This window comes from Neocloeon triangulifer, unplaced genomic scaffold, assembly GCF_031216515.1.
Source record: "Neocloeon triangulifer isolate White Clay Creek 2 clone unplaced genomic scaffold, ASM3121651v1 ptg000014l, whole genome shotgun sequence".
NCBI lineage: Eukaryota > Metazoa > Arthropoda > Insecta > Ephemeroptera > Baetidae > Neocloeon > Neocloeon triangulifer.
The window spans coordinates 29,682,281-29,707,603 of record NW_026775556.1 but is presented as its reverse complement, the minus strand read 5'-3'; the positions used below and the strand labels follow the sequence as shown (position 1 = coordinate 29,707,603).

Sequence of the window (25,323 nt, the reverse complement as noted above, 5' to 3'; positions counted from 1 at the left end):
TCCTGATAACCGCGAACGCAAACACCTGCTCGTTCTCGACGGCTCTGCTTTTTGCAACACGAAAAGCGCAGCTTGGGAAAATGTAATAATGAACGTCGTTCTGATTCGCGACGAGAGGTGCCAAGGTCGCAGGTTTGCGGAAGCACTCCAGTTTGCATGTGGGTCTGCGCCCGGCTGCCCGCCCGAGTCAAGGCGAAACAAACACCTTCTCCAAAGGTGCGCCCTGCGCCTCTCTGATTCAAAACACAGAACTCTCTTGCAATTCACCATTTGCGAAATCGAATAACATTGGTTCTTATGGCAGCCTCATCTTAGAATGATTGAATCATTTCAATCCTAAGACATGTTGTACTAGATGCAAAATAAAAAATATTGGCGTTGGAAAAATCAAAATTGGTTCAGCATGGGGCTGTAGTCAGGCGATCAAAGATTTGTAAAGTAGGCAACCGAAGCCAATTTTTGGAGTTTTTACAAATCTTTGATTGCCTGACTACAGCCCCACGCTGAACCAATTTTGATTTTTCCAACGCCAATATTTTTTATTTTTCATCTAGTACAACATGTCTTAGGATTGAATAGATTTAATCATTCTAAGATGAAGCTGCCATAAGAACCAATGTTATTCGATTTCGCAAATGGTGAATTACTAACCAATCGACGAAACAACTTCTCGCGGCGAAAAGGAGTCGGAAGTGCTGATTGTGAGAGAGGAGTCGATCAAGGTCCCTCTGCGCTTGGGACTGGTCACGTTCGCTCGACTGGTTTCAGCTGGGCATCTCCTTAAGAGAATTCCTAGAAATATCAGTTCAGAGGAAAATAAACGAGTTTCAGATTATCGGATTGGTATATCATTATGATTTTTAGCGACTGAATTTTAATGTTTTTACAAAGTACGTGCTATTTATTTTCTTGAATTTCATTAAATTTACGTTTTTAAAAGCTTTTCTAGAAAATGTATGTGTTTTCTCCTCGCCAATTTTTATATTCATTCATAATTTTACTTCTAAACTCTATGATGCATCTCGATTTGGGCAGAGATTGCCTTGCGGTGAATTAGTTACTTTTCATAATGTATGCAAATAAAGTTTTTTCAAATTTTACAAATTTCTCTCAATTTTAGTTTTTCAAGGTTAATTTTTTTAGTATTATTTTAATCTGATGATGTCGAGAAGTGGCATACATATTTTAGGGTGTCTAACTAATGCGCCGAGATAAGAAAATCATGCCGCGATAATTGGGATTATTTTTGTTTTCATCTGTCATCCGAAATAAAAACATGTTTTTGAGGTACAACACTTCCATAACGTCAAGAATTGCGAAACTGAATGAATATTAAAAATGCGCACGATTGTTTTCTGCGAGTGAATGTGAATAGTTTCGAGGGAACGGAAAAGTCGCGAATCTAATCTGGCGAGAACGTGATCGGAATGAACAACAGTAATTTTTCGGGCCCCATTATTTCTGCTCTGTATGCGTACGCACGACGACGAAAATCACTTTCGATTCTGCGACCATATGGCTCTCACTCGAGACTATTATACTCCAATATCCGAAAGTCACGCCGAATGTAACTTTTCTTCTTATGCAATTGAGTTGATTTATTTTGGTGTCCAAAAATACGATAAATTCATATAATTACAAAATAAATTTTGCTTGGATTGGCATCAAATTCTGCTAGGCTAAAATTTCTAAATTAATTATATTTTTGAGAAATGTATATGATCTATTTTTTTTTTAAATTAATATCTTTGAGGGATTGTTTAAATTCTATTAGAATTTTGGATGAATCTGAATGTTGGGTGCAGTAGTTTTTGTGTTGCCATGAGGCTCGAGCGAGAGTCGAGAAAATCGAAGGTTGCTGGTTTTGCGCTGCTTGCGCACCGGCATGCAGTAATTGCTTCTCAGCTCGATAACTTACAAACATATTACCAAGGAAGAGGAACTTATTAAATACTTTTCATGCCCAGCACTGCGGGTAGAATTCAATAAAGTTCTCAATTGCGACTGGAAAAAGCGAATTTAAAGCCTAGCAAAACAGACATGTTGACCTCGAAAAGCCAAAGTTTTCGAGAGCAGCGCCGAGGACGAGGGCAAACAACCGCAGGCGCAGTTCTGGGTGAAAAATAATATCAATCTGAGGCGGGCAATCAGTCCAACAACAAGTTATAGGGACTTTTTAGCAAATATTTCAAATGAAATTCTAAACATGAATTTCCATTTTTTTGTTCTTTGTTTATACAGATAATTAACAAAAAAATTAATGAGGATTGAAATTAAAAATTTTCAGTAATTTTTTTAGTTCTTTCACAACAGGTCAAGATTATTTTTTTGGGGAAAAATTACATTGAGGAGAGAATTGGCAGCCAGCCCTAGTAAACAACTAACTAAAACTCATAAGCATAATTTGAAAGCAAAAGTGTTTTCCAAATTAAACCTACTTGCCGAGCTGGAGCCGAAAAAGGGGAAAGTTTCAAAAAACAGTCACATATTCTTTACATGCAATTTTAAACTCATAAACCCTACAATTATTTAACGCAGTTGGCAAGGAATTCCACTGATTCGCGATTTGTAAAGAAAAATTTAGTCACCCGAGCTCTGTGCGCACTTTTGGAAGAATTAAGCGGTGCTCTCCGCCGCTATTTCTTATCACTCGGCCTGTGGTGATTCTCGACTTTGCGTCCATGTCAGTCTCGCCACTGGTGCATTTCTTGAAAAACTAAGTCATTGAAATCAAGCTGCTGCTGCACCCGCAGCAACTCGTGTTCGGCAAATTGTTGTGTTATGCAAATTATTTCTATAATTTGACAGCTTAAAAAATTTTTAGTAGTTTCAAATTTAATTCTTTTCTTTTAATAAAGAAGGGATTGGAATTTTTAATGTTTTGCCAGGAACAAAATTAATCTCTTTCGCTTTTGGTTTTAGAGTTGAGAGAACTTCTTATGAATGGAATAGAAGTTATTTAAAATTGTGCTTATCACCTTCCAGCAGAGCAGATTCAGATAATATTTATTCCGTATAGATCAACATATGTACAGAAATAATCTTTGGAATATGTCACTAATTAGACTAATTAGAAATTATTGAAAGCATTTTTGGTCGACTCGAAATGGAAATAGCAGCAGCAATTAGTAAACATGCACCATAGAGAATAATGGTAGAAACCTCCGGGCTGGTATGCAATTTGAGCTTTTAATTGCGACTAATGAGCCGAGTTTCAAGTGTCGAGGCGCCTTCGACGCGGAATGCAATCGCGACTGATCCGCTTTCGGACCGTGACACTCTTTGAATCCGATTTCCGACCGGCGTCAAAAATACTTATTTAGGCGATTTCCGGCGAGTAAAGGAAACAAATCGATTGGTATTCAGCACGCGAAACTCGTGAAGCAACAAATACTTATAAATAATTAAACTAAATCTGCATAAAGCAACGCGCAGTTTTATTGATTAATTGTAATTAATGATTGTCACGTTCCCCAGCCTTCGATGGAAACGTTTCGCAAAATATGGGCGGAAGGGATCTGACGAAAAGCTCAAAATGCACCAGTTTGGCAATGTATTGTTACAAAGTGGATTTTGTTCTTTACACCGCACTGTTATCACAAGCTTTTGTAACGCTTCCCATCGCGATATAATATATAATATATAAAAAGGTCTATATTTGACATCTTTTTTCTGCGCAGCAAAGGAGGAAATTGGGCTAAGTTAAAATCGTGTGCAGATGAATTGCGACTGTATTGAAGAATTTTCCGTGCTTTACATTTTGTCATGTTAACGCTATACTTGCGCATTGAAGCGAAAAATGAATAGTGTTTAAACAAATTGTTATTATTTCAGAACGTCGGTGTTGTTCGTGTCGATTTCTTTCATCGTGCTGATGATCATCTCCCTGACCTGGTTGGTCTTTTATTACGTGCAACGCTTCAGGTACATCCACGCCAAGGACCGTCTTGCGGTGAGTCATGCAAAACCACTTCTTCTTCCTTCAATAACGATAAAAAATGAAAAGGAGTTAGGTGTGCACGCTCTTGAACTGGCTGAAAAGTCGATTTTATTATTTGCAATCGGTTCTCGTGAGAAAATTGACTCAGACACGTACATTCACATGTGAATTATTTACATTATTGCATAGTTCAGCCTGAAAAAAGAGGAATTCAACTTTGGAAAGTTTGAAATAATCCTCTACAAATGAAATTTATTTTTAAATTTATATTTTAATTTGATTCTTACAAGATTGGAGCATACTTATTTGTATTAAATTATCAAAACAATTTCTGAATACTTTATAATCTTAAATCCGCTAAAATCTTTTGATTAATCTCAAAATAATTTATTTAACATAAAGATTCTTAGTTGATGTTTGTAATTTTATTTGAAGAATACATCATTTCGCCAAATTTTCAATTTAATGATTAATTTTTTTTGCTTCCTTGTTACAGCGTCGACTGTGCAGCGCAGCTAAAAAGGCGTTATCAAAGATCCCTACAAAGAACATTCACTCTGAAGACAAGGTACATTTTTTTTTAAATTTTCTCTGTGACTAACTCGATTGTTTTTGCGTAGGAAATGCAGGGTGAAGGCGAGTGCTGTGCCATTTGCATCGAACCCTACAAAGTGTCCGATGTCATCCGAATTCTGCCTTGCAGGTAATGAGATTTTGAAGATCAATTAATTGGGCAACCGGCGACGCACGCACGCCTCGCCGGTTGCATAAGCGCGTCTTTTTTCTCTCCAATCGAATAAATGTATTTTTGTCCCAAAACGGAAAAAGAGGAGGAAATTCATCCGTGCGGGCGCTAAATGAAATTTCCGCAATTCGGGTAGTAATGATTTTCCGTCAAGGCTGCTGCGCTTAATATCGACAGACGGTTTTGGTTGTTGTCGTCGTCGAGGCGAAACAACACTCGGTACGTGTCCGCATCGGCGTATTGATTCGCAAAGGCGCAGCGGTGTTTTGCGTCCACTTGAACTAGTCAGCAATCAGTGATACCAAATAAGATGCAAATTTTAATTGCTATTCATAAATGATAAACAAAATACAAAACCTCTTGAAACAATTAATTGAATGTAAAACAATGTGATATATCAATTTGGACAAATAAACAACAATAATAACTGTATTTTAGATTAATTTTGATTGATTTTGGTTGAATATTAATATTTTTGTTTATTAATTGTCAATCAAATGGTTTCAAAATATTCAATAGATTAAAAAAGGCTTCAATTTTTTGGAGGTAAATATTAAATTATTATAAAAAAGGAACTTTTGTTTGAAGAAGTTGACACTCGAGGAGATGATCAAGGAAATGATCATCGATTCATTTCCAAAAAAGGAACTGGCAAGAATTTTGCTCAAGCTTCCAAGAAAAAGAAGACTCCCAATGAGCCTCAGTAAATAAAAAGAAGAAAAAAAATTATTAAAATAAAATTTTGATTTGCAAATGTATAAATCCATCTTATATAAATTTTTTTATATTTCTAACAATAGATGACAAATGATTTTAAATTCTTAAAAAATTCTTGGATTAAATCTGAAAATTTATAATTAAAGTAATTAAATACGTAACTTAATTTGATTTCAATTTTGTGAATTTAGTCTTTCAAGTCTTCGTCAGAAAGCTGCGTTACAAACTCGTTGACTTCATTCCCGAGAAAGCAGTTTGCCCAAGAATAGACCCTTTATTTACATTTGCTCCGCTTTACGCATTCCTCGGTGTGAACATGCAATTGCCGCGGCTTCTCCCTTGCGTAACGCGCGCAAAACATCACAAATTAGATTGGCAAAAGGGCTTGGGACAATCAAATTACCTCAATTACCGGTCGCTGGCTTTATCTTCATTTTTCCCTTTTTTTAATGCACTTTGCAGACAAGGTCAGTCCCTGATGAAATTATTATTATAAGTTCACGAACGCGCGAGAGCGGGACAAATTTGTGCGGATTCGCACTGTTTGGAGCGGGAGCGAGCGGTGAAGAGCAGCCACTTGTGCAGCTTCCAAAAACTGACGCGTTGATAAGAAGCTGAAGAGATCTGAATTTGCCTCTCTTGTTTTCACAGACACGAGTTCCACAAACCGTGCATCGACCCGTGGTTACTCGAGCACCGCACATGCCCCATGTGCAAGATGGACATCCTTAAATTTTACGGTTATAATGTAAGTTTGAAATGAATTCGGTAACAAAATGCACTGAAATTGGAGAAAGTTTACAATATAATATTCAAAATTCAAATTCAATCAATTCCCTTCAGATTATTCCTCCTTTCATGAATGTCACATAATATTATATGATTATTTATTCTTCTTGGTCATTCTTGGTCAATGCGAAAAATAATATTTTATTTTCTTTATAAAATTTAAAATAATTCCTAATTCATTTATTTAGAATATTTTTTATTATTTTGAATTTTTAAATATTTAAAGAGGATGAAAACACCTTAGGGCAGCACAATCATCCACAAAAACTAATAGTTTGGACCATAGGGATCATTTATATAACAAGAACATTGGAGGTCACCCCATAAATTTTTGAGAAAAACGCATTTGAAATTAACATGGCTCGCTTATGTAAAATTTTCACTAAAATCGTTTGATTGCATTTTAAGTCAACAAAACTGCCTTTGGCAAGGGTTTGTGACCCACCAGCATGTTCCTTGACAACCCTGCTACAAATGTGGCACCAGAAAATTGGGGGTCACCGCGTAAATTTTTGAAAAAAGTTAAATTGAAGGTTGAAAAACGTCGTTTTTTGCATTTTTCACGTTTCGGAGACAATTAAGCAAATTTTTGAACCCTTTGATTTAATTGATTTCTACAGTAAAATATCATGATAGTTAATATTTTGGTTTCTACAATACCCTAATAATGAAAAAAATTCATATTTTTGAAAATCCAATATGGCCGTCTGAGATACACAAGGGTTCACTAAAACTGATGCCAAATTAATTAGGGTGCAGATTTTTTAATTTTCTCGGTGGGAGGTTGGAGCTAATGAACCAGTGTATCTTTTCTCAATGGTTACCAAGTTTCTAGGTCAAAGGTCATTGGCCCTGGCCAAAGGTCAAAATCTTAAGTTTTTTGCCCCTTTGAGATAGGCAACCTGACTAAAAATCCGAGATAGCCAAAAGATGCGGCATGTCATTTTGCGTCAGAGTGTAAATTTTCAGAATTTTTGGATAAGCAGTTTTGAATATATTAATGATTTTTAAATAGCGTCCGAACGACTGAAAATGATCTCTTCGGACGAGTTAAAAATTAGAAAATGAGGTTTTTTTCATCATATTCAACACAAATTAAGTAGGTTTTTTTGTATTAAATGTAAATTTGAAGGATTTGAAAAATATTTGCTAGGTGTTTTCATCTACTTTAAAAATTAAACCTAAAAAAAAATTTCTTAAAACTTAATTTTTGTGTATTGACTTGATGTAAGATTTTGTGTATTTCATGTATCTGAATGGAGAATAAATAAATAAACTTATTTTTTGAATACATAATGTTTGGTTCAAATTTTGATTTCATAAAATTCATTTATTTTTTACAGTTTACGGGCAGTCAAGAGAGTATTCTGCAGATCGAGGTGGATGAGCCATCGCGCGTTTTGACACCTGAGCCTGAAGGGGTGACGCGACAGCCGCGGGGCAGCGTCGGCACAGTGACCATCGACCCGCAGGTAGCGCTGCACCACCTCGCTTAAACCCATTCGCACTTTGTCACCACGCGCAACTGCACTCTCTCAATTGCTAAGCAAAAACTGTCTCTGCTGAATAAATTTATAACTAGTGCTGTGTGTAGAACGTCTAGGTGCGCTCGTGTCGCAACTATGTAAATAAAAAAGATTTAATTTTTAATTAATCTAAAACTTGAACGCCGGTAAAAAAACGGGGAGACTCTCAGTCAGCCGATGATGTATTTTACGTTTGTACAAAAGACTGTTTTGCGCTGCTTTTTTGTTATTTTTGACCTACGTGTAAGGACGCATAAAAGCTTGAATTTTTTTTTAAGATTTCATTTTTTACCAACAATTTATATAAAGGTGTAAAAACTAAGTGATAGGAAAAATTCAAGTTTTGTAAAAGCTGATTTCATCTCTGTTTGATAGTGGAGCAGTCATTAATCTGTAGAGATTTGTGTACTTCCCCTAACTGTAGTGCCATATAATTTGCAATATCGCTTTTCATCTCATCTTGCGACTCAATTTTTTCATGACTTTTGAGTGGAATAAACAACAACTAATATCACACATCTAATTTTGATCTGCGATTTTTAAAATTCTGACAATTAAAAGTGTGGCTTTTGGCGCAAAATTAATTCCTGAAACCTTTAATTAATTTAATATTGCACACAAAAAACGGGCACTCCCAATTCGCACCCCTTCCTCTTGTAAAAACTTCTTTGATGTGATTTAGCTCGTAAGAAAATGTAAGAAATAATAAAATGGAAAAATCATTCTAGATAAAGAAAAATTTCACATTTGTCTGTAAATTTGTAACGCTTCTTTTGTTATTCATCCATCTGCACGCTTCGTTTTGTTTATTTCGCACTCATGGTGAGTTGTTTTAACAATAAAAATTTAATTTCAAAAGTGAGTTTTTACCAAACATTGGCTAATATTTTGGAAAAATTTCAGTCTTTGGTGTGCATCAACCGAGCTGAGGCGGCTGTGAACCAGGAAGCCGCTGCTGCAGCTGCTGCTGAGCAGCAGCAGATGGAACAGGAGGGAACGACCAGTGGCGTCGAAAACCCAACCAGCAGCAACTTAGCCGTGCCGCCAATCAATCAGGCCCCCGAACCCGTTAAGGGTGAGTGGAAGCTACCAATTGGAAGTAATAATAATTTTAAATAAAAACTAGAAAATTTCAGTTTAATTATATCCTTAAATATCTATCAAATTTTCTATTTTCTTCATATAAAAATATTTTAATTGATTTATTCAATTTTTCAAATGTTCTTTTATGACATTAAATTTCAAATTTAATTATTATTATTTATTCTACTCAAGTCATTAAGTTGTTAAGCTGGTAAAGCCTTTCGATTTCAACAAAATCACTACTTTGAGTCCAAATTTATTCAAAATGATTTTCTTGACCACGACTTGATTTATGAAGAATAAACAATAATAAAAATAATAAGAAACTTTCGGTTTTGGAAAATTTTAAGTTTTTTTGTAACAATTGTTTAAATAGTTTTTATCAAATTTTAAAAAACTTATTAATATAAAATTAAAATAACATAATAAATAAATTGAATGGTAACACTAATGGTGGATTTCATGAAGAATTGAAACCGGGCAAACCTCGTTGCAAAGAAAAATGAAAAACTAAGAGGATTTTTTTTTCATTTTTCTTTGCAACGAGTTTCGCTTGGTTTCAATTTTACATAATTAATAGTTTTGGTTTTAATAATTTTCTAGCATTTCCTCTGACCTCATTTATTTAGGCTTTAAAAATTTCAGGCGAGTCAAGCAAGTGCAGTATTAAAATAGAAGAGGATGACCAAGTGAGTGGCAACAAGGTGATTCACGTTGAGGAAACTTTGGTGGTGCCATTCACCAGCAAAGCTGCTGTGCAAGCTGTCAGCAAAAAGGATAAGGATCCTCCCTCGGAGCCGTGAGAGCCCCCACATTCCACCCTCTAACCAGCGGAAGACAAGCTCATGTATTGGTGAATGAAGGAGATGACTAATTGCCAACTTCAAACGCCATTTTCAAAAAATTTTATTTACTAGGATTAGATTTTGCTTTGAGAGCTTTCGAGTGCTGCAGGTCTCGGTAGTTTTGATTTCGCGCTTGCCCGCTGCCAAGACTGAAAAAGCAACCAATCAATTCGTGGAAGTGAGAATTTCATTTGTTTTGTGCTCTGCTGACAGACTTATTATTTTAACAAGTGATAATTATTGTTATTATTTCCCTCGTCGCCAATAGCTGAGAAAGTGAGCGATACGAACAATGTTTATTTTTTGCATAAACTCTCAATTTTCAACTCAATTATCCAAAAATGATGATGAAATGTGAAAAGAAATTTTTTAATCCTTATGGGTTTATTTATAGGAATAAAAAAACGGTGTGAAGCTGTGAGATTTCATTGATCATCACTCTCTCCAGCTTATACTTGAGGATTTTTATCAATTTTCTATCTAAGTTTAAACAGTTTTTAACTTCTTGCAATTTCCAATATGTATTATATATAATTCAAAATCTTGGCGACTTATTAACTTGATTAATTTCAATCTGATTGATGCTGGGTTTAATCAAGGGGGTATTTGAATTTATTAACTATTATTGACGACGTTAAGCTATTTTTAAGTGGCGAAAGTGTGAATGGTCTTCTATATATATTTACGAAGAAAAAAAAAGCAGGAAAAATGTGTGTTGTAAAAGGATTGAAATGAAATGAAGACTAGTCAGCAACGTGAAATAAGAAGTTAACAATGATTTAAAGGCATCAAAAAGTAAAACTCCTCTTTGACTTTAATCTAAAATGAAAAAGATAATGAATTGTGGTTAAAAATATTTGTAGATGCAACATACACAACAATAAAATAAAATAAATGCAAAATTATTGAATAAAAAAACTTTTCTAATTTACATGTTCATTCCCGAATAAACTTTAGAGAAGCAGTCAATCTAAAATAATTTTTCAGAACGAAAACGTGCTTTATTTATTTTTTAAAACTCTGTGCACAATTTTCTTTAATAGCCATAATTGTTAAAAAATTATGCTTAATAAATCATCTCCAAATTCTGTTTCAACAGTCAGGTTATTCTGAACATTAATTTAGGCCTGGTTAAATTTAAACACAATTTCTTTGTGTATTTAATATAAACAATAAAAATAAAATGTTTGGTTAAAAATTTCTTGTCCCAAATTCTGATTTTGAAATTTCTGCTAGGCAAACTGTCCACATTTATGTTGTTCTACATCAAAAATCTTTCGCCTCTCACTTAGAACTAATTAATCTTCATGCCAATTTTTCAGAAAAATGAAATTCATTTTGAATTTTACTTAATTTGAAATTGGAATTAATATTGTTTATAAAACCAGTGAGACTTAATCTAACTGCACAAAGCCCTGAAATAAGAATCTCACAAATATTTAATCACCTCCCAGAGAGAATAGAAGCAATTGATGATGTAAAGTTGTTCACAAAAGCTGCTGAGAAAATTTTTTATGACAATATGTTTTATGACATGCACGAGTTTTTGTTGTGTAAACTAAAATAATATTATATGTTAAGGTATCGACTTATTCTAAAGATCGCTGTAAATATTTTGATCTAATGCAGAATAAATATGTCTTGACTTGACTTGATTCTTTTTTGTTTTCAATTATTTCATTGTCTTGTAGAGATCCAGAAAATTATTATTATTATTATTTATTCTCCTCAGTCGATACAAAAAATTTTTGATTTGAAAAAGAGAAGAAAGGGTTTACAACTAGCAGATGTTTGCTAAAACGCCCGACATCAAAAGAGACTCGGCCGCCGCGGTAAACCACCACTATCTTTCAAAAAACTTTTCTAAAAAAAAAAAAAAAAAAAAAAAAAAAAAAAAAAAAAAAGTACATTTAAAATAGTTTAAAAAATTGTCTCTCACAATCAGCGTAGAAAATTTTGTCCACACCTTCGCTTATGAAGAGTGACCGCAGGCAGCAATTAGCCAACCAAGATCAATGGCAGCCTCTCTTAAAGCCACTATTTGTTTCTTAATGAAGAGGCGTGTGCGCAACTCCCGCTAATGCGGGTATATTTGGACGCGAGAAGTGTGACGTTGAGCGAGCGAGCGCGGCCCAAAGGGTGTCCCTCGCGAGCGTCAGTCGGCGCTCTCGAGCTCTGCCTGCAGCACGCGTTGCAACCTTTGCTGAGACACCTTGCGCAAAGAAAGTAAGTCAATAAATAAGGAAATACTTGCGATCGCGGTAGTGGTCGATAATACGACCGGTTGAGAATTGAATCAAGCTATTATGCACTAAGCTGACCCTTCAAGGTCAGCTCAAGGGGGCTCGGCTTTTATTAGTTTCAAATTTTATAATAATTTAAATTGTCCAAGGGTTTTGATGCACCCCGGAGGCGTTGAGAGTGAGGAATTTGTTCTCCAAGGCTCGCAAATTACTGGATAACCCTTTCAAACTGGTCGTAAAATTACATGGAAAACCAAACAATCACGCGACACCGCCTTGTTTCCAAGAACAATCAATTACAAAAAATGGGAACGTTCTTCATAATCTTTAAGCTTTTAATATATCCTTTTAATCAATCTTATTGCCCTGTGTAAAAGGAAATGATTGTATGAAACCGTCGACAAATAATAATTCTAATAAAGTAAAACCTCTAACACTGTGATAAAAAAAATTAATTAATAGCCATTTTTAAAAACTATTTATTTTTGGAATTTTTTTTATAATTTTAATTATAGAGGAAAGTTCAATTGTTCTAACCGCAGAGATGATCTATGTGCATCGTCGGAGCACGGTTGAAAGTGATTTTAATCTCTTTCCGTAATATTTGCGCGGCTTTCTCCGCGGATTTTGCGACAACTGGAGCGAAATGAGACAATACTGTTTTTATACGCGCCGGGCTCTGATTCATCACGCGGGGACACAGATTGAAGCAGCTCTCGAAGCGCTTTTGGCAGAATCTCAGCCAGTCAGGTGATGGCCAAAACTGAACGGCGGCCAAAATTAGATCCTGCTCGCTCTCCGCGGCCCCCATCTTTCGGCAATTATTTCTCTCTCGCCGCCAGATGCAAACGCAATTTGCAGAATAATTTTTTGCTGCTCCAGTGCGCAATTGATTCCCTTGAGACGAGCCCTTAGAAAGGCGCGAGAGAACAAATAAACATTGGTTTGACGTAAGGAGCAAATTTACTGTTTCTCCAAACTACTGCGCCACTCACAGTAAAAAGCAATTCAATTCAATTCAATTCAATTTTATTGTTGTTCTGTTAGACAAGAATATTAACAGTAGTCTTTAGAACATGTCAGGTCTAAAATTAAAATTTAGAGAAAAAAAAACCCGTTTAGCAGATAGCTTTTCATCATCCGACACTGACGTCTGATATATACCTGCACTGCTAAACGTCATGCAGGAAAAAGCGCCAAATAATCCAAGATGACCATATTTTTTACACTCATTTTCATTGGACATCCTGTTCATTGCAGACATGCTCTCTCTGGTCCTGACATGTCTTAGCCTGTTGAGGGCGGCCCACGGCGGCCACTTGCAACAGGAGGCGGCCGAGGGGGCGACGGTCACGCTACCCTGCTTCAACACGACTGACGGCCAGCACCAGTTTCAGTTCTGGATGCTTAAAGATGACTCGGTCATCGGCCCCGAAAACCCACCCAGCCCTGGAAGCAAGTTCAAGTTTGAGGTCCTTTCGGGGAACCTCTCTATCAAGGTACATGAGCAAAAACTGGCAAAAAGTAATAACATTAAATTTGAACATTTTAACTTTCATCTTGGTTCAACTTTTATATAATTTTTGGTGAAAACAAAAAGAAAGAAAGAAAATATGATTGAATATATTTCTATATTTTTTTAACAAGCATTATCAGAGAATATTTTTAATATAACCCAGTCAAACAGTTTTTTTTTTCTAATTTTTTCTTCATCTATAATCTATAATTCCTTTTTGATTACCCAAGCCTGATGACTTTTCAACTTCAACTGTTTTAATTTTATAGTTTTCTTTTTTTTTTTAATAAATTTTTGTGTCAGTTAAGTCAAACAGATACCAATTTTAACCCAAATAGAATAAAAATAAAGAGAATTTACTTGTGATCATTTTGCAATTACAGGCTCTGAGCGCAGAGGACTCAGGTTTATACCGATGTGTGGCGAAGGGATGGAACAACCCTACATTTCACATTGAGGACGTTGATCTCATTGTGCGAAAAGACTGGGAAGAAGTCTGGGCCAACGACACAGGGGTTTGTTTAAATCTGATTCCCCAGGCCTGAACAATTACTATGTCTTTTACAACTGGTGCAGTAAATTCAGTAGTTTTTTTAAGCTATTTTTTTATTATTATTTCAAACAAATTTCAAGCAGGTTTGTTTTTTTCTTATGAGTTTTAAAATTAAAATATCTTCTATCAGATTATATTATATTCTTCTATGCAAATAAATATTTATGAACGCGCAGGAGAAAATTGGTAAATAATGCATAAATAATTTATATTATTACAAAAGACATTTTGCAAATCATATTTATGATAACTACCTTAAAAATTTCAATAATTATTAATTCAATTTTTTTTTCTGACGCAGGTGAATATTCTGCGGGGCGTTTTAGCGTTGACGGTGATCTGCGTGTTCTGCGGCGTGGCGTGCGTTTTGCTCCGCCTGCGTCGCTCCAGCTACCTCAAGAGTGAAGGTAGTCAGTTGTTGTGCAGACCCATTTACAAAAATACAGACCGCATTGTCACTGTAGATCTGTCCGACGAGGACGAAGAGAGCCCCTTCCAGAGCACCTCCGAGCCTGGCCAGCAGCACCGCCGCCTCAGCAGCAGCAACGTCGAGATCAACGTCCTCGAGACCGAACTGCCTCGCACCCTTAACTCCATGTACAGAGCAAACTAACACGCACCAGACACCAGAAGACAAGTTGTGCAGAATTTGTGCCAGCACAGATTTTGAACGTGTTTTAATCGTAAAGACGGAGGTGAAGGACATTCCTCTTGAGACTTTCTACATTTAAGTGTTTTTGAAATTAATGTGGGTAGTGCTAATTCAGAAAGTGATGAATGGACGAGTTGATTTGCATACCTGACAGTGAGTTTCGTAGCTTGTAAAATCACTTAATGCAGAAATATTGTGTAAAAATTTACATAATTATGAAACCTCTTTGACAAAAATATAAATTAAATTATAAAATCATTGTTTGTGATTTCCTTACTGTCGTGATGTCATCTTACTATACTTTTCATGAAGTGTTTAGTAAGTATTGACCGAAATTATTAGCATTTTACGGTTCAGGTTTAAATTTTTATGTATGCAAAAATGGTACTCACCATGCGTCTTCGTTTGGCGACACCAGCTGTACTTGGACCTCCTTCTGTAGTACCTAAAAATTAATCAGAAACCGTGAATGAAAGTCGCAGAATTACATAATTCCGCATAATTCTTTCAATTCGCAAACGAATTTCGGACACATCATAATATTTTTATTTTATCGAATCCATCGAACTCACCTGACCCATTGGTTGCCGAATCCCTGACCGTCGTCTTCAATGCTGGGTTCATCCCAAAATCTAAGTTTCATCATGTTTGCTTTTGTAAACAAAATACTGTTCACAAGAATTTCGCACACTTTGCACACACAATCTCCCGCGCACTCCCGCGTAAACTGATGCGGAAAAATCTCTCGGATTCACAATCATACAAATCCCGATAAAAACTAGAATATCAATAAGATTCGTGTTAAGCAATTTGTATGCAACGTAATGACGACAAAAACAATTGCACTCTACAAGACGAAGTCTGGTCTGCGTCTGGATACTTTGGATTCGGGGGCTGTAATGGAGAACTGGGAGTCGGGGAGAAGAGAAAATCAACGTAAAGTTGAACAAGAGAAGGGGAAGTATAAATTGAAAATTTTGCTCGTTTCCCGCCACCACCACTTTAATTCTCAAACAGCGCCACCGCCAACACCGCTGGCAATCAATGTAAACACACAATTTTGCAAACAAAAACTTCTTGTCATCCTGCAGGTATGATCATTTTTCAGTTTTTAGGCTAATTTTCAGAAGCTTGCTCATTGCTGCGCAACTTATCCATGTTTTTTAAAAAATTATCTAAATAACCATGTATAATTCACTCGCTCATTATAATGCTTAGGAACGGAGAAATTGAAAATAAAATGAAGTCGACCGGCACCTATGAAGTTCCCTCAGTCATGGCCTACGGGTATTTTTTTTCGTTCTTTCATATTTCTTAAATTACAACAAAAAATGATTAGATTACTTCAATGTAAATGGAATAGCCTTCAGCTTATTTTTACAAATTATCTCATTTCAGCCTTCCGTCTACGGCAAACAAATTGTCCCAGGCTCACCCTTTGGAGACCTCGGAAAGAAACGTAAAATCCACCATTGAATTTAAATTGTTTGTATTTTAATTGAACCATTCCTTAGTTCTCAGCTAACCAAGAAAAGGCTGAGATGAGGGTGCTGAGAGCGACACAAGGCATGCATGCACCTCTTCGAATCCAGATGGAGAAAAAAGCAGCTTCCTTGGCTGGAGGTCGTTTGCCCTTTATGACCAGTGAGCGCCTTGCGCTGCAGGTCCTGAATGGAACAGACACCAGCATTGCCTTCCAGGACGTCCTCAACATGCCTGAAAACAGGGAAAGGTCCGGCGTGCCCAGTGCCGAGATGGAAAGGAGTCTTGGAATGCTTTAATTCTGCTATGTCGTTGATACAAAACCCAATTTTTAATTTAAGGCGTTCTGATATGAAATAAATTAATTATTCATTTGCTTAGTTCACTGTTTTATTCAAGACTATGCCGTACAATTAGGTGCATCAATTGTCTTGATAGATGGCTAAAATATTAATGAAAAAAGTGAAAAAGAGTAGTTTAATATAATGAATAATAGGAACCAAAACATCGCAAAATATTTTACTTTGATACACTATATTTTACAGAATTTTACATTTCAAATAGTTTGATTCAAGGGAATGGAAAAAGCTTAATAATACTTTGCGTTTCAAAAGAAGACTATAAATTATTGTCCAATAATATACTTATAATAAAAGTTGTCAGTTAAATGGACAAGATTGCCTATGGAAAGCCATAGCGACAATTTTGTACTGTGTTATAAAGCCAAGCTAAAAGTGTCACACTGTTTTCATAAAATATCTCTACAAATATTTTTTTCTATTCTTCATATTACTGGATGAAGCATCCACTCTCGTTCTTTGGGTCAACTCCAGACTGGTGCACACTGGCCTCCTTGACTTCTGGAAGTTCACCTTCAGACTTTCCTTTCTGCCAATTTAAAAACATTTAATTTATTAATAATTATGCTTGTGCTTTATATTGCCAATTTTGGATCCCTAGCCGAAGCCATCGCTGTGTCGAAAGCTGCGTATGAGGCAGGATTCCAAAGTGGACTAGGTGCAGGCATAGTGACTGGCTCTGGCTTCGCAAGACCATAAGTTGCTTTCATCTCAAGCTGGGGAGGGTCGTACGGCACTTTCTGGTGATAACTACAAAATAAACAAATATTATTTACATTAGTCTTTTTTTTAACATTCCAACTTGCATAAATCCATTTTCTCGTTCACATTTTTCCAGAGCTCTTTGAATCATCGGAAGTAGCTTTCTAAAGAACAGATGCTGCTCGGGTTTAGCAATTTTGGCAGGGCCTTTCATTTTGGAATACTCTTTAGAAAGGGTCAATGCTTTGTCATAATCTGAAAAGCACATCAATTTTTTATAAATAAATGTGGAAGAATAGAAATAAATACATTTTTTGCTTTCTTGGCAAGCCCTAACTGCATCACCGCCTTTTTCCAAAGTCAAGCAATTTTCCCCGCAGTACATGTATGCCTTTGGAAATAAATATGTAAATACTTCATACTGAATGTAAGTTAATAATTTAATTAGCTTACATAAGCTGTGTAGAACGCTGCCTTAATTTGCATGTAGGTCTTCCACTGACCAACAACTTTTGGGTTAAGAGTATTCAGCAGGTTGTCTGCCTCAAGGAACAATTTTGCTGTCTCATTGGACAAGGCAGAAATGAGAGCCGCATTGTGTTTTAATTCCATTGCTCTAGCCACGGTCACTGGAAATATCCAGTTAATTTATTTATTTCTTTCCAAAATCAATTTGCTCTACCTTCTTGTGCCTCGGCAGTGCACTGTGCCAAATACGCTCCTGCAACCCTTGGGTCGGTGTCCATTCCGGGCTCCCCGTGGCTCACAAGGTCAGGAATCAGCTCTTGGGTAACAAATTGGAAGGCACCAGCCGCTTTCCGCATACTCGTGTGCACTTCCTTGGCTTCGTCCATTGTGATGCTAAAATTGCGAAACATTGATGATGCTTACTTTAATAACAAGGAATGGCTGCAAAAATGTACTTACTCATCTTTTCCTGCAATCATTGAGGCATGTTTCATATACCAGATTCCAATGTTCATCGTTATGTTAGCCACTTCATACAAAAAGTCTTGCTCCGCACTGTGTTACATACAAAAAATAAATGAGTAAATCTTAGAAAAATCATACAAAATAATTTTTTCCAAGACAGATTTCAAATTCATACTAAGGTTTGCTGCCCAGAAGGGTGTGGGTCCACTTAAAGATAATGCTGTGACGCATTTTGCTGGCCCTGCTGTCGCCATCAAAAGATTTAAGGAATCCCTGCGCAAGGCTCAGGTAGCTGTTGAAGATTGAATCAATCGTCTCGCCTGAGTGATTTGCGTCGGGGATCAATTCAAGCAGCCGTTTTCGACACTGCTTCAAATCACTGAAAGGCAAAAATAAATCATAATTTTAAAATTGCTGAAGCTCAGGAAGCAAAAAGCGTGGACAAACCCGCAGATTTTCAGCGCCTCCGTGTCGAGGGCGACCATTTTCAAATCAAAATTCTCCACGGTTGTCGCTTTAAAAAGGTTCCTGTGAAACCAGTGGGCCATTTTTTTTTTATCTGGTTGGGTTACATTTCCTGCTGCAAAATCAGTCGTCAGCCGTCAGCCCTGTCCTTCCCTTCGTCACCAGCTGAAGGTTTGTGTAGTATGTACGTACATAGTTACATACTATTATTTACCTTTTTGCAAGTGTTAGCCAACATTACAAAGTTTCAAAACTAAAATGATTTTATTAATATAGCCTTAAGAATTACTAAATAAAAGATGATTTAATTTTAATACGTTTAAGTATTTTAAATATTTAAATTTATAACCATGATCGATTTAAAAGTTTTTTAAAAGGGAGATTAAAAATTCTGAAATGAGCTGGCACCATGCATATATTTTCAATTTCAACATCGCCACTCGACACGCCCACGTAGTGCACGCGCACGCGTCATGTTATGTTGCTGGCGCAAACACCAAAAAGTAGTGGCAGCTCTTAAAAAACTTTAGGATTCCTTACTGACATAGTCAAATCAAGTCTTTAAAATTTCTAATTGTTTTCCAAATATTGATGAAATAGCTCCCATGTACTGATTTGACTAAATCAATATAAGGGAATAAGAACGCCTTAATCGTTTATTTTGTTCATGAATCTTGATTGTACAAATAAGTGAATATAAGGATGAAAATTAATACAACAAAAAACAAAATGAAGAACATGAAGTGAAAAATCTTTATTACATTAGAAAACTTTAAATTTAAAAAAAAAATTACATTTGAATGTCATTATCATATCAATGTAAAAATCACATCACAAGTCATAATATATTATATTGTATTGTGAGATAATATACATTTTGAATCATAGGCCCTTTAATCATTAAAGCACAGTTTAATAAAAAATTCTTCAAATAATCTATGAAATAGACAGGTGTCATGATTAATGGCACATAAAAATGTGCACATTCCATATATAATGCAAATAATTTCAGTAAATTTCATTCTCAAAAATATACATAATATATATGATTTCATATTCCAGCAAATAAATCGCTGTATATAATTTTAGACAATATCATCATTAAAAATTTAATGATTTTAAAATACTGATCATAGACATAATCTAAATATCCAATAAATTACTACATAATTATGCAGCTATATTGCTGATGATGAGATTTTGTGTATGAGATTTGTGCACGTAGCATATGCGTATTTTTGGATAACATGGTGTCTAAAATAAATCAGTCTATTGGCTTTTGTCATCCACTCTATTTTCCTCAGTGCTGGCAGATTGCTTGACCTCAAGCAGGTTCTCACCCTGCTGACGCTTTTCTTCCTCTTCTTGCTGCCTCCTCCTCCTGCGTTTGAAGAGGGCATACAGGTCAGGATGCAAACCTCGCACAGTGACCATAATTCCAAGTACGTTTTTCATCATGAAGAGAGACGTGTGCTGCCGATGGCCAATCCAGAGGTACGAACGAATTCCCAAGAAGGGAAGATCGACCAGCAGAAAGTGCGTGATGTCATGCAAAACGCTGAACGGAAGCACCAACGACTGCTGCGCCTTGGCAGCCGAAGGTTCAGAGAGACCCAGGCGGTACAGAGCCATAGCTGGGAGTAAAAGGTTGAAAAGGCAGAGAGCCAGAATCAGGTCCATTAAGAGCTCAGGGGGCTCCGTAGCTCGGTTGGCATCTTGAGGTAATAGAACAGAGAGGAGAGAAACTGTGTCCAGCACAGCCAGTCCAGAGTGGGCACAGGTCGAGGTCACAAACTGGTAACGGGGTGAGCGGTGACGAGCCCAGTTATGGCTCTCGGCCAAGAGGAGAAAAACTACCGCTCCCAAAGCAATTGTCACCTAAAATATTAAAATCAAATTGAGAACTTTTTATCATACAACTAAAATAAAATAAAGGTTCAATACACAGTCAAAAAAAGCTCCATGCCGCGGCCTGAAATCTCTATGCCGTCCTTATGCCAGTCCATCAGTGGTCATGCCGCGGCATAGCTCGATCATGCCGCTTAAAAAGTCCTCATACCACGGCATGAAGTCGGTTCGGCATGGCATGGAGCATTACCATGCCGTCCATGCCTTACTAAATTTTATCATGCCGGCATAGCTTTTCCTTCACAGGGCATGCAAGCCGCTTGCAAGTCCACGAAACACTTAATTTTTTTTATCCAAAACCTGCCGAAAACATTTAATTTTATTTCATTCAAAGTTGTTTTAATTTGACTAAATGAAAGTAAAAATAGAAGAAAAATTTTAAAAATCTTAATAATTAACTTTTATTATGCGTGTATTATTAACATTAAAATTTTACTTAGCAAAAACTAAGAAAGGTATGTTGACTAAATTTTTACGTAGAAAAATACTTGAAGTTGCAGTGATGGATATTAGTTTAAATTTGATTTGATATTTTACTCTTATTTTACAATTTTGTGCGACGACTGGATCTAAAATTTTATTTTATCAGACGTAAAATTAACAATATTATTTTAAATTTTCCTAATTGAAAATATCAATTATGTTTGAAATTAAACATGTTTAAGCTACTTTGCAAATTATTACACATCATACCAAGGCTCTAATTTGTGTATTACAGATCTAAAATAATATGGCTTTCATATATTGAAATTATTTTTAAGGAGGCGCGTATTACAAATTATTATTGTGAAAATTTTCATTGAATCTGGGCATATTACATAAGATTTAGTATTTTTGTTACGATTCCAACTCATTTGAGCGTATATGAAAATATGAAGTAATTAGAAATACTCAAATCATGATTCTGCCCTGACTGGTGGCTTTACCTGAAGGTGCTTCCCGCGCATACTGGTTCAAATTTCACCCTCGCACAACATCGGCGCTCTTCGCGACCTTTGCGCCAGCGCCCTGAGCGCCCAACGAACTTTCCGAGCACATTTTTTACCTGAGCTCATATGGAGTGTTATGGCCGCGGCAGGTGTTAATTTTATTCATTTGTGCGTCGAAATAAGCGCGTAAGGACATGTTAAGACAAAGTGCGACACGCAGGAATATTTCCTTAAGGCCTCCTTATTGACATCTACAACTTCTGTTTGCGGAAAATCGGCCCGAAATTTTTGGACCCAGATTTTTTTATAGATTCCTGCCCACCAGTGGAGTTGATTGCACAAAGAAAAATAGGGGGTCGCGTGGATTAATCTTGAAATATGATTTTTTGAAATTTAGCATGGCGTTTTATGGAGATTTTTGTTTTTGGCGATTAAAAAAAATCTGCCCGAAATTTTTTGCTCAAAATTGCACAAAATGATAATTGAATGACCCTTAACAGATAAGCAGCAAAAAAATTGGGGGTTCATGGGGCAAAAATTTTACATTGGGCATATGGGAGATCAAAAAAACCTCTTTGGTACTCTTAGCATTGCAATAAGGAGTCCTTAAGAAGCTGAGCTGCTTAGAATCCGTGTGGAATCAAACAGGAGCAAAAGATGAAGAAAAAAAGTCGCCGGCATCCCGCCCCTCGCGACGCGAGAGCGCAGCCCCTATCATCAGGCACATCAACTCAGCGGCGGGACAGCCAATATTTCTTTCCTCTCACCATCTCTGCCAAATCTGCAGCCGCGGACTGATTTTCGGAAATTAATTTCAGGTAACAAGCAATAATTTATTAAAAAATAAGCAACTAAAATGCAAAATTTGCATTGCTCACAATTTAATAATTTTTTAATTTTGTTGTTTGAATTTTTCAGTGTGATGAGGAGAGACTATTTCTCAACCGAGAAAATGCTGAAAAAAATTCATCGGAATTTGCGTTATGCCATCTTGCAGTTAATAAAGGTAGTTTTTGTTTCATTTAAATAAGATTATAATTTTAGTACCATAAATTTTGAATAACATACTACAAGTTGCTGTAATAAAGCTTATTTTAAGCTTATACGTTTTATATTTTAAATCAAATATATGTGAATATGAGATCTTATTTCAGTTTTTTTTTTACAGATTTTGCAAATCCTGTTCTGCAAGTGAACAATGCCGACAAATTAGGAAAGTTTGATGAACTATTGGACCATACGTACGCGTGGAGCAGGAACGAAGGAAGAAAATTTTAAGTTTGATTTAAAAATAATTTCAAAGATTGTGGGTATTATATTACTATTAAAAAATAAATTTTAAAAAGTAAACATTGGTATTATTTAGTAACTAAATATGCAAATTCTAAAATCTGAGTGGCATGCAGGCCAGGCCTGCCGAACGGCATGCAGGCCAGGCCAACCGGACGGCATGCAGGCCAGGCTGATCCGGTGCTGGCATGCATGCCAGGTGCGGAAAGCGGCATGCAGGTCATGCCGACTACCCCTCATGCCGCTGGTATGGCCATGCCGTGGCCTTAGGTCGATTTTGCTCGAAATTGACCTGAGCCGAAATCCATGCCGCGGCATGGAACTTTTTTTGACTGTGTAGTTTATAAAATGTAAGACCTGAAGTAACTGAGGCCCGAAAAGATCTTTGGGGTGCAGTTGTTCAGGCAGATCAGACCTGTAGATGACTGCAACCTTAGCAATGAGAATGGCCGAGTAAAATAGCCAAGAAACATAGCTTAGAGGCAACACTCCAAATCGAGAGGTTGGGAAGCCGTTGATGAAGTGGTCTGGCGACAGGGTGAATGAGGCACTGTCCGTATTGTGTTCAGGGCGGCTGAAGTACTTGAAAGCCACGGTCAAGGTGCCTGCAAAGACAAACAGGCAGATGAAGTCGGCGGCGAACCAGAGGTACGCCAGGGTCGAGTGACTGTAGTGCGAGATTATGTAGTAGTTGAGCACGCTGGCTTGCACCAAATGCACTACTAGGAGAACAGCAGCATCCACCAGGTGCATGACGCTACGCCATCGGAAGCCGCAGATGGTCGCTGGCAGATACGAATCTGGAAAAATAAAATTGATTACAAGTTTCTATAATAGGTTCTTGAAGTTGTTGTTGTGGAGTGGAACCTTTTGGCACTCTAGTCGATCATTTTTTGATTGTTTTTGATGAAATAAAATTGATTGCTTTCATAATTAAGAAAAGTGAGTCAGATTTAAAGGAAAATTATATATATTATATATATATATTTCTTTTGACCAGGCAAGGTAAGTTTTTCTCCTAAAAATAATTAAACATATTCTTAACGGCACAAAAAATTTAAAAAAAAAACCCCAGTTTATGTTAATATCTAATATATTATTTTTTGATTGTAATAAAACAGGGTGATTTACTGATTTGAAGTTCATTTCACAAACTGATTTTTTTACTAAAAGCTAAAATCTTAAGTTAACAATGATAAGTTTTGAAAATATTCGGGTCTATCTTAGTGGATCGCATCTCATGATATTATTATATTGATATTTATTGGATTTATTGACTTGAGGCGTCAGCACGATGTAATTACTCATTGCGACGCGCCCCATTTGCAACATTGTACAAAACGAGTAAGCAAGTGAGAGAAAAAATATATTACAATTCATCAATAAGTTGATATTAATTAATTAACTTCTTCCAATAAAATTTCCCTTAATGATTGCGAGTTCATCTAGAAGTTAAAAAAGGAAGAAAATAATCTAGGTGTTTGTTCATAATAAGCAATAATTAATTTTTTAACCATTTCTATCGATATTTTTATCAATTTTATATAATAGATCTGGTGTACTATAATTCAAGTACATATGGAATAATTGTGGATGTCGGTCAGGCGAAATCTGGCAAAATCAATAAAAATATTTCAAAACCCCAGCCCAGCCTATCCCTTTCAAACTATGGAAATACTGTAATACTGCGCCACAACACAATGCATGCAGCCAAAGAAAGTCACGCTATGCTTTAACAAATTTTAATTAATTGTAAAATAATTTGCTTCAAAACAAAAATTAATACATAACTCACTTCCGTGCTTTTTTGTGGCATACATATATTGATTTGACCGTGTGTTCTTCCTCTGCTCAAAAAGAAAAAATAGACATGACGACTGGACAAGACGAGAAAAAAATTGATTTTATTTTTGTCAAATATTTTCAAATGACTTCTGATTATCATACAAATTTAAATTACAAAAAACGTCCGAGAAGAAAAATGTGTCTCACCTAATCCGTCAGGCTGGTCCTCGAGCATGTTTGAACGAAAGGAGATTACAGACGGCTAGGTGGGAAAAAGTCCGAGAATGTACTCTAATGTATTTGTAAACAAAGTAAACAAACCCGTCGCAAGCGCTTTGGGGGCAGCAGAGCAGGGCGAGCAGGCCACGACAGAAAGCACAGAGTTAGTTTAAACTCTGTGATAGAAAATAGAACAGAAAACAAAAAATAAAAACAAACTGCAAATTGCATCAATCGAAAAATCGAAACAAAACCAAAACAGACAACAGGGAAGGGAACAGAATATTGTTGGAATAGACGCGCCACGGCGCCACCGCTGCCACCTGCCGATCATTCAATAAATCACAATCAGTAGCACGCAATACGCATCGCACGGCCGCGCGGCAACGACTAATTTGAATTTTTGTGGGTGCAATTAAATTAATAAACCATGTTTAAACAAAAAACCTTATTTTCTGCATTCTTTAAACTTATATTTAACAATACAATTACTTTTGTACTAGAAGTTCACGATCGAGGTCGAGGATTGATTAATGGTGATTCATAGTTTAATAAATAATAATTATGGAATACATGATAAACCAATGACTTGAAATTCTAAACGAACATTGATCACAAAAAAATGTGTATCCTAATCATCAT

At 36.2% G+C, this 25,323-nt stretch overlaps 5 protein-coding genes and 1 long non-coding RNA gene across 9 annotated transcripts in view; 4 read left to right on the top strand and 2 right to left on the bottom strand.

Moving 5' to 3' along the window:
* The window catches only part of LOC132199600 (E3 ubiquitin-protein ligase goliath-like), a 29,560-nt gene extending 18,317 nt beyond the window's left edge, over nt 1–11,243 (top strand). The window contains exons 5-11 of one of the 3 annotated variants that reach the window (XM_059624445.1): nt 3,835–3,952; nt 4,437–4,508; nt 4,561–4,643; nt 6,054–6,150; nt 7,535–7,663; nt 8,621–8,816; nt 9,446–11,243. In XM_059624445.1, coding sequence (XP_059480428.1) covers nt 3,835–3,952; nt 4,437–4,508; nt 4,561–4,643; nt 6,054–6,150; nt 7,535–7,663; nt 8,621–8,816; nt 9,446–9,603 — 853 coding nt within the window. In that variant the 3' untranslated portion in view covers nt 9,604–11,243. The remainder of the gene's footprint in view (nt 1–3,834; nt 3,953–4,436; nt 4,509–4,560; nt 4,644–6,053; nt 6,151–7,534; nt 7,664–8,620; nt 8,817–9,445) is intronic. The other 2 variants (XM_059624446.1, XM_059624447.1) reach the window with 2 other exon arrangements.
* A 497-nt stretch (nt 11,244–11,740) lies between these two features.
* Nucleotides 11,741–14,861, top strand: LOC132200482 (uncharacterized). Of its 2 annotated transcripts, none has more exons than XM_059625969.1 (5): nt 11,741–11,871; nt 13,149–13,387; nt 13,788–13,919; nt 14,259–14,364; nt 14,422–14,861. In XM_059625969.1, the coding sequence occupies exons 2-5, from the start codon at nt 13,151–13,153 to the stop codon at nt 14,568–14,570; spliced, it is 624 nt and encodes a 207-aa protein (XP_059481952.1). In that variant the 5' UTR covers nt 11,741–11,871; nt 13,149–13,150; the 3' UTR covers nt 14,571–14,861. The 2 variants fall into 2 exon arrangements, with proteins under 2 accessions (XP_059481952.1, XP_059481951.1); XM_059625968.1 differs by lacking the exon at nt 11,741–11,871 and adding an exon at nt 12,679–12,838.
* A 753-nt stretch (nt 14,862–15,614) lies between these two features.
* On the top strand, nt 15,615–16,471 carry LOC132199695 (proteasome maturation protein). Its single transcript, XM_059624619.1, has 4 exons — nt 15,615–15,700; nt 15,828–15,896; nt 16,008–16,068; nt 16,124–16,471. Exons 2-4 carry the CDS (start codon nt 15,850–15,852, stop codon nt 16,388–16,390), a joined length of 375 nt encoding a protein of 124 aa, XP_059480602.1. The 5' UTR covers nt 15,615–15,700; nt 15,828–15,849; the 3' UTR covers nt 16,391–16,471.
* Nucleotides 16,463–18,731, bottom strand: LOC132199694 (BRO1 domain-containing protein BROX-like). The gene is made up of 9 exons (XM_059624618.1): nt 18,533–18,731; nt 18,261–18,464; nt 18,080–18,175; nt 17,835–18,013; nt 17,606–17,781; nt 17,462–17,543; nt 17,257–17,407; nt 17,035–17,200; nt 16,463–16,979 (listed from the first exon to the last, which is right to left on the bottom strand). Exons 1-9 carry the CDS (start codon nt 18,631–18,633, stop codon nt 16,881–16,883), a joined length of 1,254 nt encoding a protein of 417 aa, XP_059480601.1. The 5' UTR covers nt 18,634–18,731; the 3' UTR covers nt 16,463–16,880.
* A 555-nt stretch (nt 18,732–19,286) lies between these two features.
* On the bottom strand, nt 19,287–25,011 carry LOC132201143 (uncharacterized). Its single transcript, XM_059627083.1, has 4 exons — nt 24,784–25,011; nt 24,670–24,724; nt 23,035–23,477; nt 19,287–20,428 (listed from the first exon to the last, which is right to left on the bottom strand). The coding sequence occupies exons 1-4, from the start codon at nt 24,910–24,912 to the stop codon at nt 19,820–19,822; spliced, it is 1,236 nt and encodes a 411-aa protein (XP_059483066.1). The 5' UTR covers nt 24,913–25,011; the 3' UTR covers nt 19,287–19,819.
* Nucleotides 21,495–22,731, top strand: LOC132201144 (uncharacterized). Its single transcript, XR_009442238.1, has 3 exons — nt 21,495–22,205; nt 22,306–22,393; nt 22,556–22,731. It is a non-coding gene; the product is annotated as an uncharacterized LOC132201144 (long non-coding RNA).
* Nucleotides 25,012–25,323: the final 312 nt, after the last annotated feature.